Consider the following 13879-nt stretch of genomic DNA (forward strand, 5'->3'; position numbering starts at 1 on the left):
CTCACGGTCTCTCCTGCCCGAGCTGGCTTTGAACCGCGATCCTCAGATCTCAGCCTCCTGAGTAGCTAGGATTACAGGCATGAGCCACCAGCGCCCGGCTTCAGAGGCTGTTTCTTGTATTTCTGTCCATTGACCTTCAAATCAAATGCTGTTTATTAAACATCTGAATGCCTATATATTTCAGCTATAGATATATTTATTATTATTATTTTATTTTTGTTGGTCCTGGGGCTTAAACTCATGGCCGGGGTGCTGTCCCCTGAGCCTCTTTGTACTCAAGGCTAGTACTCTACCACTTGAGCACAGTGCCACTTCCAGCTTTTTTTGAATAGTTTACTGGAGATAAAGCTAAAGAGTCTTACAGACTTTACAGACTTTTCTGTCCAGGCTGGCTTTGAACCACAATGCTTAGATCTCAGACTCCTGAGTAGCTAGGATTACAGGTGTTACCAGCACCCAGCTAGCTGTATGTTTTAGATGCAACAGTTTGCTTTAAACATTTTTATGGGACCTTCTCTCCCCAATCCATTGTCTTGTTTTTTCCTCTCCTTTTGTTACAGGGTCTTGCTATGTAGTTCAGGCTGGCCTTGAATTTGCAATCTTCCTTCCTCAGTCAACCTCACCAATCTACTCTTTGTTCCCAATCTCTATGATCCTCATAATGAGAAGGAAGAGAACAGGGTGCCCACTCTTTATATATCGATAGTCACTGGATATGCAGGCATGCATACATAAAACACACAGTGATTCCAAGGTAAAATGTAATAGGTGCACAATAGAAGTACCATAGGAGTCTAACATGGGAAGATCAGTTGTGTGAAACTATTGGCAATGAGCGTCATGATTAAGGCCCTGACAGGAGGAACAGGACTGCTGATGGGGGAAAGGTATATGTGAGAGTCCAGAAGCATGATGGGTCCCAGGGAAGCCTGCCAAGGTAAATGATAAGTGCAATGACTCTGTGACACTGGCTAGGAAGGTGTGGCCCAGATCACCAGAATCTGCCATTTCTATTGCTGAGAAGGAAGAAAGGAACCCTGGACTTAAGAAAAACGGATGATGTAACAAAGAGATGCAAAGCCACACTGGCTGCTGGTTGTTAGTGCTCGTTTGCTTTTAATCTAAAAGGATGGCTCAACCCCAAGAGTAGAGAGTGTGGCCCTCGACACCACAGGAAACTTAATGCAGCAATTGCTGGATTATAATGTGAGGTTCTGCAGAGAATCCAGAGCTCAAACTACAGCGTCACAGAAAGATTTTTTGGCTTCCGTACTTAGTTGCATCTTTATTTTGAGTATAAAATGGTACCCCTGTGTGCTTTTATGCAAATGTTATTTTTCTCTGTATGGTTTATATTAGCTTATTAACCTGTAATCAAAATTAAAATGTGTTTTTTCCTCACAGTTTTGCTCATTCGGGAGTCGCCTCATGGGACGGGGGTACTATGTGTTTGATAGAAGATGGGATCGTTTTCGATTCGCCCTAAACTCCATGGTAGAAAAACACTTGAATTCACAGATGTGGAAGTAAGTGAGCAGTTTCTGTGCAATACAAGATCAGAGCTGCCCCATAATTACCTGAACCCTAACTTTCAGAATAAATGTCAGACCAAAATGAGTCTGAAATCAGGATTCGTGATTAATTCTTAAATGTCAACTCTTCTTAATGGTTTGCCTTGAGATTTTTTTAAACACCTATATATGCTGTATGCTTTGTCTCCTTTAAAGATCACTTTTGTGTTGATTAATCTAAACATAATGAAAAGGATACGAGATGAAATCTTATTTAGCATTGTTATAGGGCCTTTATATTACGCTGAGAGCCTCTAAGGATATTAGGAATGTGCTTCTGTTTGTAATGTTAATGCTACAGTACAGACCAATTTCTAGTTCTTTGCTATCCTGTGGGAAAATGTGTACAGTTGCCAACAGGGCAGATCCTAAATAGTGCTGTGAAGTTGATTAAGTTTGTCTTTGGCCCTTCCTGTCTCTGTAGGGCTCCCTCTTCACCTCTGCTTGGCCTTCTCTCTCCCCTAAACTCTGGCTTTGTTCCATTTCTCTAAGCACCCTTTATTCTCCCACACCTCCCAATGTCCTATTTTAATAAGGGATTTACAAAAAGAGAAAAAGCCTCAATTTGGTGGAATACTATCATGAAGAACAGGCTAGGACCTCTCAAACAATACGTAAGAAGCCACTTGATAATAGAAGGCCAACCTCTGAGTATTTCCATACCCCTACTCTTATAAAGGGAATTCTAGATATCATAATGTCATGAGTCACTTCAGTCTGGGTCCTCTTATTACCAGAAGAAGCCAACAATTGAGACCCTACACACACACACACACACACACGTACACACACACACACACATACACACACACACACACACACACACACACACACACACACACACACACACACACGTGAGGCCCAGGAGAGGCCAGAACAATATTCCTGAAAAATGGAAGTAACAGAATCCACAACTTGCCCCTCCCCTAGGCCTCCCTCTGCCCCCAGGCTGCTGTGGCATCTGAACCCACTGGATCTGCATCAAGCTTTTTCAGGGGCTTGGAACAAATGTTAACACTTCCTATAAACTTAAGAAAGGGCCATAAGAGAAGCTTATCATTTCTTCCCATGTGAGTGACTGCCCAGTGTGTCCAAAGGGCACTCCTGATTTCCACATATGTCCTTTCAAAACTGCAACAGAGAGGCACTGCCTGGGAGAATCTAACTTGTTCTCAGTTATCTGATGATTTATCCTTCCATGATGTTTCCTCCCAAATCGTCAGCCTTGGCGATTCCTCACAGCTCTCTGCTCCCCTGTGTTGTGATAGTGTAAACCCCGGACACATGGAAGGAATGTGTTGATCTGTATTTCACTCCCTGGTGTCCTTGTCAGCTCAAGCTCCATATTCCTTTCCTCCTCAGGCACAGAAGCCCGAGCCACCGGGCATCAGGTCCCTCCCCCCTGTTCAGGACTTGCCTAACCAATCTGCTGTCACTGAGCAACATTGGGGCTGCCTGGGTGTCAACTCTGGAGAGCGTAGCACCCCGCTGCCCTCTCAGCCTCGCTGCCCAAACTCCAGGCCCCGACGGGCCCGAACCTGGAGGGATGGCAGCCGATGGGGGCATTGAAGACATTAGGAAGAAAAGGAACGGCAAAGACTCTTTTTTCTTTAACAAGCATTTAACTCTGCATCAGGAGACGCCAACACAGTATTCTCTTTCAGCCAGGTCAGCATCTGGATCTCCATGCCAGCTGTCAGGGGAGGATGGGCACTGTCAGGAACTCATTCGCATCTGTGGGCTTTTGTGTGGGACTTCCCTAGGCTAGTGTGAGAAGCTTAACCCCAAGCACAGCCAGCCAAGCCAAAGTCCACTGCCATCTGGCACCTAGGAAACACATAAACTATTTATTGTGGGGATAAGGGGCTTCCGGGAATACCCCCTTGTCTCACTTCTCTCCTGTCCTGGCTCCCTCCTGCTCCTGCTATCCCCTGAGGATCAGTAGAGAAAGAGGAAAGAAAGAGCTAGCAAATATGCTAAAAGTACCACCACCACCCTTCCCAATTCGGAACAAAGGATAGGTAAACTCTAGAATTCAGTTGTGCTTATCAACACAGTTGAAGCATGGATTAGTATTATATAATGAGGAAAATATAAGTTACAAGTGAATCCCATTCAATGTCATCAAGTGGGGACCTCACTAATGAGCCATCTAGTATTTGTAAATAATCCTTTATTACAAGTCACTGCCAAACCTCGGTCACTTCCTTCTCCCTAAACTGTCTGGGATACTTGAGCCAAGGAAGGGCCAGTGGGATACCTGTAGAGCCAAGGCAAGGCAGCAAAGTTAGCAAGAAACCTTGCTGATGCTTCACATTCTAAGACACACCCTAGCCTTGTTCTGAAGGGGCTGTGCAGTACCAGGCAGTTGTAAGGATGTGTGCAGACCATCCTGGTCTGACTGTGGGAGTCCTTGCCCAGCATGCATAGTCCCTGACAATAGTGTTTTCTTGCTGCTGAGATTGACCTGCTCACCCATTCACCTCCCCATTCATCCATCCATCCATCCACCCATTTATTCATTGCAACAAGTATTCGTGGAGTACCTTGGTTAGTATATTAGTATAAGTTTTAGGCTTGAAAGGAAGCAAATTCTCATACACCATGATGGCTGCTATGGGTTTGGCAGCATTTTTCTCTTATATTTGATCTCTTAGGCCTGATACTTTCAGGACACTGTACTATATTCAGGAAGTCCACTAAAGTTAGAAGCCCCCAGGCTCCACCGAGTACAGGCAGAGAAGGGATCTTCAGAGAGAATGCTAAGAGAGGCACTTATTTCCCAGGGGGGGTCTCTGTCCCGAGCTGTATGAGTGAACATCTATAGGGTAGCTCCAGAGAAAGAGGCACTGTCCCACACAGTGATCCAGGTTTACCAAGGGAGGTGCAAGCCCAGGCCACCTTACCCTTTAATGCTGCTCATAGGATGGGAGCTGCTATGCACTAACCCCTCCCCCACTTCTGCCCTCCCCAGCAGCATCCCCTCAGGGAGTAGATTAGAAGTAGGAGCCATTTCCAGGAGGTGTGGCTTAAGTGGTAGAGCACCTGCCTAACAAGTGTGAAGCCCTGAGTTCAAACCCTGGTATGGCCAAAAAAAAAAAAAAAGTTTAAAGAGAAGCCCCAAGAATGATCCCTTCTTGGTGCTGAGCTCAACTCCAAGAAGTTTGTTCTCAGCACCCACACCCCTACCTAAGTTCCAGGGAAAACAAGCAGAAAGAATCCTCTCTCCCCCATCATCTCTATGCTCTCCTGACACCCCTCTATCCTGCACCTCTCTTCAGAACTAAACTTGAAGCTCCTGATCCCCCTCTTTGGACTCTTCCCTTTTGCCTACAGGACAGGAAGAGCCATCACAACCCCTCCAGTGAGAGCTAAGGTAGGGTGGGTGAAGGGGAAGATGTATAGTGTAACTGCTGGGTAGGAGGAACTTGACATCATTTCCCAAGCCCCTGACCTGCTATGGAGGAGAGGTCCCCATGAGCCAACATGGATATAGTCCAATCTCACAGAGTCTGCAGGTGGCAATCACAGGAAGATGCTGCCCGGGGAGAGAGCTGTTCCCAGAATGTCTGTAGCCAAAAATAGGATGAGAAAGAGGACCACTTTTATCACTGCCAGTTACACACACACACACACACACACATAGAGGAAGATTGCTAGGGATGTTTATATTCTCAATAACATTTGCCTTCTGTTCATAAACCGAAATCAGCCATGTTCCAATAGTTAAGCATGAAGAACAGGATGCGAATACCTGAAAGTAGTGAAATAGAGGCTGGATGTTGCAATGGGGGCAGCATAAAGCAAGGGCCATCCTTCAGACCTTCTCATCTTCCAAGGCTTCATTCTCCATGGTCAAGTTCTGCCAGGGTATGCTCTGTAGCCCTGACACTCAGACTTCATCCTACCTCCCGAGCGATGCCAAGCCGATGTCTCACTGTTTCTCTCTGGCTCTTCTCTCATGTTTAGGAAGATCCCTCCTGCGGCAGATACCCCCATGCCCTCGCCAGCAGCCCACATCACCACCCCTGTTCCAGCATCCGTTTTGCAGCCTTTCAGCAACCCCAGTGCTGTGTATCTTCCTTCAGCTCCCATCAGCTCAAGACTCACCTCTTCTTACATAATGACATCAGCCATGCTCTCAGACGCAGCTTTTGTGGCATCGCCGGACCCGCGTGTCCTCATGTCCCACACCACAGCTTTCCCTCATGTGGCCGCTACCCTCAGCATCATGGACTCAACCTTCAAGGCTCCATCCGCCGTGTCCCCGATACCAGCTGTCATCCCTTCCCCATCCCACAAGCCATCCAAAACCAAAACCAGCAAATCCTCAAAAGTCAAAGACCTGTCTGCCCGTAGCGACCAGTCTCCAAGTAACAAAAAGAGGAAGCCACAGTCTTCGACTTCCTCTTCCTCCTTGTCCTTGCAGACTTCCCTCTCATCGTCGCCATTGTCAGGGCCCCACAAAAAGAACTGTGTTCTCAATGCCAGTTCTGCTTTGAACTCCTATCAGGCAGCCCCTCCCTATAACAGTCTGTCTGTGCACCACTCCAACAATGGGGTGAGCCCACTCAGTGCCAAGCTGGAGCCCTCAGGACGGACCTCGCTGCCCGGCGGCCCCGTGGACATAGTGAGACAGGTGGGCGCGGTGGGCGGCAGCAGTGACTCCTGTCCCCTCTCGGTGCCCTCCCTTGCGCTCCACACGGGGGATCTCTCTCTGGCCTCACACAATGCCGTGTCTTCTCTGCCCCTTTCTTTTGACAAATCAGAAGGAAAAAAGCGTAAGAACTCAAGTACTAGTAGCAAAGCCTGTAAAATCACTAAAATGCCTGGTATGAATAGCGTTCACAAAAAGAACCCGCCCAGTCTTCTTGCACCGGTGCCCGATCCCGTTAACAGCACCTCCTCTCGGCAGGTAAGGGACCTCCTGGCACTGCCTTCATCAGCTCTGGGGGGCAGGGGGAGCTGGGCAAGGCCCCTGCTCGGCCAGGTGGCTCAGGCAGGTAACACAAGTGTGGCTCCTTTTCTCCTTCCCTGTGGACCATTCACACCCCTGCTCTGAGCATAGTGGTTCTTTTCATAAATGCTTTTAAGACTTTTAGGTGTACATGAGGCTCTGTGCTAAGCACTTTGCAGTGATTACCTCCTTACGCTGTACCCACGTAGCCTAGTGGGTACAGTTGCCACTGCTTTACAGATGGGTAAACAGAGACACAATGATTCCAAGTTCCTTATTCCACTTCTGTCTGTATCATACCTTAAACTGCTAAGGACAGCTTCAGGAAAGAGTTCTGTTGCTAAGAAGTTTGATCTGACCTGTTAAGAATCCCCTCCAGGGCTGGGAAGGTGGCTCAGTGGTAGAGCACTTGCCTTGCATGCATGAGGCCCTGGGTTCGATTCCTCAGCACCACATAAGCAAAAGAAAAAAGCTGGAAGTGGCGCTGTGGCTCAAGTGGTAGAGCGCTAGCCTTGAGCTGAAGAGCTGAGGGACAGCGCCCAGGCCCAGAGTTCAGGGCCCACAACCAGACCCAAAAAAAGGAAAAAAAAAGAATCCCCTCCAGAAAAGCCCAGGGCAGGTTACATGGTACCCAGACCCACCTGAGAAGCATTGCCTGCCAGTCTGGTTCCCACCTCGACCCCCACTTCCTCCTAATATAGTTCTTTCCTTCCTCCCTCGCACCAACTGGCAACTAGTGTTCCATGCATAGTACCCCCCAGGAGCATGTAATGTTATAAGCAAGCCTAGGAAATGTGCATGGTCCAAGAATACCTTTGTTTTCCCCCAGAGCTCTGCTCCCATTCCCAAGTCCAGTCTGTCTCTTCTTTTTTTTTTTTTTTTTTTTTTGCCAGTCATGGGGCCTGAACTCTGGGTCTGGGCGCTGTTCCTCAGCTCTTCAGCTCAAGGCTAGCACTCTACTACTTGAGCCACAGCGCCACTTCCGGCTTTTTCTGTTTATGTGGTACTGAGGAATCGAACCCAGGGCCTCATGCTTGCAAGGCATGCACTCTACCGCTGAGTCACCTTCCCAGCCCTCCAGTCTGTCTCTTCAAGCTAGGGGAGCTACTTAGGAAAACCACCACCACCCTGGCCAGCAAACAAGGCAGAGTGGAGTGCTCAGGCCTGTGGGGGAGCCAGCCATGGGGACACCAGTGAGGAGAGAGCACGACTGGGCCTTACCACTACAGAACCAATCAGCCACACCCTAAAGCCAGCCTTGTGCAGCAATAAAGGCTTTTGAGAGTTAGCAGGCAGTTGTTAAAAGATGTTTTCATGTTCTCTGTCACTATGTATGAGACTTGTAAAGCCCCACAAAGAGCATTTCTTGAGGGGGGAATCAGGGCTGGAGAGCTGCAACCAAGGCTAAGTGGGAGGGGATCTGCTGTCAACCTGGGTTTACTGAAGCTCTCCAGAGTCCCACTTGGAGACCCCAGAACTGGGTAGTGTCACCTTCAGGATCCAGACAGAGGGCAGAGCAAGGACTTTTCAAAATGAAATATCCCATGTATTTCTACCATGCTGCCAAGCAGGCTGTTCAACTGATTTTGAGAACACAGCCAGAACAGCAAAGCCTTGATATCTCACTCATTTCAGATGAACGTGTGTTTGATGAGCTTGGTCCCTAGGACTTTAGATATATGAACTCAATAATTGCTCCCTTTTTTTTTTTAACAGATAAGTCAGTCAAGGTACAGGAAAGTTATGCAAGGTACCCGGAGTCACACAGCAAGTAAACAGTAGAGAGGGCAATATGGTAGTGACTCTGCAATAAATACTCCGTTAGCAATTTAGTCTATGACACTTAATCAGCATGAAAACGCAGCCAGTCACTCCAGTGGTGAACAGAGTCAATGAGCCTCCACCACACAGTGCCCGGCAGAAGGGGAATGAGGAAAGTGGGAGTGCTCACAGCTGCCAGTGGGCTGCTCAGCACTGCTTCTGTGAAGCAGAAAGTGGTTTGGTGCTGCTCTCCAGGCCACTGAGCATAGACTTTGTCCAGGGTCTCACCGTGGATCTGTGTTGTCTGTGTGGATTTTGTTAGAAGACTGGGAGAGGCAAGCTACTCGGTAGAGGAGTCCAAGGTAAATTAGGCGTTCAGAGGCAACTTGAGGTGTCATTTAATCATATCTAGTAGCTGTACAGCCAGAATTGGCCACCAAGGATAAAACTGGATACAAATAGACTCTGAGTGGAAGGCAAACTTTGTGTGCAAAAGCAGGTAAATGTAGAGGAGGAGCCACCAATAGGCCTAAGGCAAGAGCTGCCTTACTAAACAAGACAGGCATGGAGGGCTGGTCCAAGGTCAGCTCCCTGAGCATCAGGCCCCCATGTGCGAGGACAATCACAGAGGAAAGGCCACAGCCACATGTCCCAGGACTATCACTCCAGGGACCCAGCTCATAGCATCCTTCCCCCCCACACCCCCACTCTTGTACTCATGCGTGCAACTGGGTGCCTTTGCTGGCTTTCTGAAGAATAAGAGGCTGTGGGATAGCCAGGTATCAGTGGCTCACATCTATAATCCTAGCCACTCAGGAGGCTGAGATCTGAGGATCAAGGCTCAAAGCTCACTGAGGGCACAAAAGTCCGTAAGACTCTCTTAGCCATCAAAAGCTGAACTGGAAATATGGTTCAAGTTGTAGAGTACCAGCTATGAGCAAGAAAGCAAAACACACACATACATACACACACCCTGTGTGTGTGCACATGCACACTTTTATCTACTGCTAGCTTAAAGACTTTCCAGAGAAACAAGATGGGTCTGGCACTGTGATCAGAAGTGGATGAATCTCCCCATCATTCTGATTTTCATCTGAGAGGGGGTATCCTCAAGGAACCCTTGGAACTATTGTTCTTTTTCCTGCCATTGAGGATGGAAAGGCCAATGCTAGGCAATGTGAGGGAATAAGAATATTGTGTAGCCCCATCCCTTCTCCCTAGCAATGTGTGCTGTCAAGTGTCTTTCCCACTGCTGCTGGCGTCTAAGTCACACTTCACTGGTGTCTTTCAGGTTGGGAAAAATAGCAGCCTAGCTTTGTCACAATCCAGTCCTTCAAGCATATCCAGCCCAGGACACAGCCGACAGGTACGTGGCTGGGGGGCAAACAGCCGCCAACATCAAGGCAGAAAGGAAGGCATTGGGGTCAGACTCAGTTTCAAATCTCACCTCAGTCAAGAGCATGCTTAATCTGGCTTCTGAAACTGGGGCCTTTCAGTTATGAGGTGTGAGACTTTGAGCAAATTACTTAGCTTTTCTCTTCCCATTTCCTCACCTAGAAAGTGAGGATCAGAATGACTCTTAACCTCTTAAGGCATTTGTGAAGACTAGTTTATTTATGTAAAGTCACTGGAAATTAAAAACCTGGCACATGGCACACACACAAGTGTGTTAGCTACTGCTCTTCTTGCCAGTTGTAAGATCTTAGATACTTCTCTGGGTCTCCATTTTTTATCTGTTAAAGGGAAAAATTGATACCTACCTCCTAGGCGAGTTGTGAAAACTGTGCAAGATGATGTGGATTTAATAGCTTTCACATGGCATATGTCAGCCTGTGCTTTCTCAAAGGTCTTTGGTGAGCAAAGTTACCATTCAGCATATGGTTTCCCTGTGGGAATGTTCAGGGCAGACTTGGCCATTTTTATACAATTGATGGATGAGATCAGTCAACATATAAGCTCAGAGATTGATCATTTCCTCCAATGGAGTGCCATGTGGGATGGAAACTCGAGAGAGTAGAGAGGAGGGTTGTGCCACATAGACTTGGTTGGAACATATATAAAGAACTGTGCTGGGTAGGTCTGGGAAGGTGGCTCAGTGGTAGAGCGCTTGCCTTGCATGCCTGAGGCCCGGGGTTCGATTCCTCAGCACCACATAAGCAAAAAGAAAAAAGCCGGCGCTGTGGCTCAAGTGGTAGAGCACTAGCCCTGAGCTAAAGAGCTAAGGGACAGTGCCCAGGCCCAGAGTTCAGGCCCCAAGACCGGACCCCCCCCCCCAAAAAAAAGAACTGAGCTAATGTTTGTCTTAGATGTGTAGTATATTTTGTAGACACTAAAGACGATGTGTTTTTGTTTTGTTCTTTGGGATTCCTCCACAAATTTCATGTAAAATTTGGAGATCGACTGACTGTGAGGAAACCTTTTATACCCCCCCCGAATAGAAGAGTCCCACTACTCTTCAGAGTTGCTGTGACATTTGCTCCTCATGTCTCTGCTTGGTCACCTCTGTTTATGGAGGTCTCTTGCAGAGCTTGCTGGAAGCCACACTTCCACCTTTACAAGCATGGCATTGTGTGCCTAAAAGTCCAGCACCCCTGCTAGAAGCCAAAGGCTGACACTAGCCTTAATGAGTACTAGAACAATAACTGCCACTATTTGTTGAGTGCAGATGCTGTACTAAGCCCTTTACATAGAACATATATGTGGAAGCCTCCCAACAACCCTGTGAGGGGCAAGATTATATTCCACTGATACATGGATATGGCTGCACTAAGAAGCTAAGTAACTTGAGTCCAAATCTCTATCTCCAAGCCTCTGTCTGACCCAATACTATATATCTTCCTTAGATAGTTCCCTGTTGCCCAAGTATATAGCCTCAATAGGAAGAGGTAATCCAATATGAAAAATATGAAGAGATTATTTTAGCCCTCTCTCCAGGAGAAGTATCCCATATATGTCCAAGCCTTTGTCCTTGTATTTCCCTCCAGCTCTAGGACCATTGTGACTACCCTACATTTAGGAGCTTCTTATATTTGTCACCTTATTTGCTTATTACAGCTGCCCTTCACATACCAGAGGTGGCTTATTGTTTTTTCAGTCATAGACAAGAAAAATGAGGCTCTGTTCAGTTTTTTTGGTTCATCCCAAATGTATGAATTTGAAACAAGTTGTTTTTTTTTTTCCTTTTCTTTCCCAGAAGAACACAAACAGAATGGGCAGGATAAGGACGCTTCCATAACAAGATGATGAAGCCACTTCCAAAACAATTTCTGGTGGTGATCGCACCCTAGGAGGCTGTGGCACAGAGGAGGGAAGGGGACTGGCCCATGAGCAAGCATCTGTTACCTGTACCCTGCTGTGGCTCTGGCCTTTCTTCTTTCTTCTTCCCCCTCCTCCTTTCTTCTTTCTTTTCTTTTTCCTTTTCCTTCTTCCTTCTCCTCTTCCTTCTTCATTGACCAAATTTCAGTTTGAAGAAAAAGAAAATGGCAAAAAGAACGTGCATTTGAGATTGACAGCAAACAGTCCCAGTGTTTTCTTTACATTTTTCATTTGCCACATTTATACACGCTTCCAAATGTGGAGTCACTCCCTCAGACCCTGGTGTTGCTACTTCACTGAGAGCAGACACAGCCGGATGCCGGCTCTGAGCCGGTCTCCCATGGAAGCTCTTGAACCATCACACATGCAGAGCTCTTTTACCCCCTCATCTTCTCTTATCCCATCCCTCCATCCCCAACCTGACCCTCACTGGTCCCCACCTGCCATCAGAAGGTGCTGCTCTCACCAGCCACCCCTAGACAGGGTGCTTAGGAAAGAAGTCTCTAGAAGAGGAGCTTGTGTTTGAAGTAGAAAGAGCCAGAGAGTCAAAGGGATACCTTCCTGGGCACCATGGTTACAGCTAAATGCTAAGGGCCAAATTGAGAACAGTGGCCATACATTAACATACATAGTAAAGTACCTGAACCAGTACTACAGTCCAGCTGTGCAGCTCAGAAAAGATCTACTGAGTTTAATCAGAGATGGGGCTTGAGTGGGTGGCAGGAAGCAGATCGTAGGGCATAAAGGACAATATCCCTTGAAATATGTGGGAACCAGGTGACTGATAGTTTGAGCTTGCTAAGAATGCCTTTCGCAGCAGTGTGCAAGTTCCCAAAGCTGGGTGAGCAGAGCGAGTCCAAGAAAGCTACTCCATGAGATGATGGGGTGATCATAGCTACTGTAGGTTCTGGAGCTTCTCTTCAGGGCCAGGAATATCCTCCAGGAAAAGCTTATTTGGAGAATTTTGTGCCAAACTCACCCACACCCGAAAATGAGCTTGCCTCAACTCAAATGTCCTAGCTCAGAGACAGAAGTAGTAAGAGCAAGCCCCCCCCCCTTGGTTAAGAACCAGTGAAAGAGCTGGGAGACCTTGGCACACTGCAGTTTTCAGCACCCCACACTGGAGTTTTGAAAAAGGTGGTAACATCCTAAGTTCTAATGATCATAATCAACGGAATTTCACAGCATAAGGCTGGTGTTCCATGCGCTTCTGAACTTACGGCACCACGCTGTGACATAGAGCAAAGATACCAAGAGATTCCACTGAAATCTGAAATGAATGCTAGTTTCACAGCTGGACACACCCCTCTTCCTCTCCCTGAAGTTTTCCTTTATGTTTCCTCTCTCCCAACCCAAAGATCAGACTACTGGTAACTTGTACCATGTGATTGGAATCTGCAAAGACGGGAGGCAAATGGAGTGATTTACATCAATGCAATTGCACTGACAGTGTTTCTTATAGAATTACTAAATTTTTTAAATATAAAATGATTTTTTTTAAAAAAATCAGGAGTTGCTATTAAGTACCAGGACATTTAGTTGGGATGATTTCATTTTTTATTTTTACAGTGTTAAAAGTGCACTTATATGCTGGTTTATTTACGTCTTGGGAAAAAGAGACTGCAAATTGAAGGGACGATTGTTACTTTTCTTTTTAAAAAAAGGATAAGGCAGATTTTAAGACTTATAAATGTTTAAGATTATAAACAAGGTTAGATCCTTTGAAAAAAGTTTAGAAGATATTCTTAAAGTAAATTTTTATAGTGTTAATTTTGTAATAATTTATGTTTTACTATATTACAGAGCTAACTGACCAGAATAGTTTCAGAAACAATATGAAACTTAGGAAAGTTTAAGCAATGTTTATATTTTTTAAATGTTCTTTGAATTATGTTTTTATTGTACATTTCTTCAGACTGAAAAATATGTACATATCTTTGTTATTTTTGCACAATTTTTGTCTTGTTCAGTTTTAGAGTCTTTTTTTTATAATTTATTTTGAGTTGTACAACTTGCAGGAGTAAAACAACAAAACAAATCTCAGCAACAAGGAACCCTCTGACTTATAAACTTCTTATATTCAAAGAGGGAATACAGAGGTTGAGAGATTAAGTGGCTACTTCTGAGAAATAATGTCTCAACAGAGACTAAAGGATCAGTCTAGTAGGTTTCAACATGGTAGCCTTCTACGTCCTGAATTGGAAGATGGAATAGAGGCTCCCCACCGAATGCTGCTTACTTTCTTGAAAGACTGGCTTTGACCAAGGTGAGGACA

General features: G+C 46.2%; 1 protein-coding gene across 1 annotated transcript in view; it reads left to right on the forward strand.

Moving 5' to 3' along the window:
• Positions 1-13530, forward strand: part of LOC105999669 (ataxin-7-like protein 1) — a 66994-nt gene extending 53464 nt beyond the window's left edge. The window contains exons 7-10 of the mRNA XM_013034742.1: positions 1405-1526; positions 5541-6486; positions 9581-9655; positions 11483-13530. Coding sequence (XP_012890196.1) covers positions 1405-1526; positions 5541-6486; positions 9581-9655; positions 11483-11524 — 1185 coding nt within the window. The 3' untranslated portion in view covers positions 11525-13530. The remainder of the gene's footprint in view (positions 1-1404; positions 1527-5540; positions 6487-9580; positions 9656-11482) is intronic.
• Positions 13531-13879: the final 349 nt, after the last annotated feature.

Source organism: Dipodomys ordii, unplaced genomic scaffold (genome assembly GCF_000151885.1).
Source record: "Dipodomys ordii isolate 6190 unplaced genomic scaffold, Dord_2.0 Scaffold195, whole genome shotgun sequence".
Lineage (NCBI taxonomy): Eukaryota > Metazoa > Chordata > Mammalia > Rodentia > Heteromyidae > Dipodomys > Dipodomys ordii.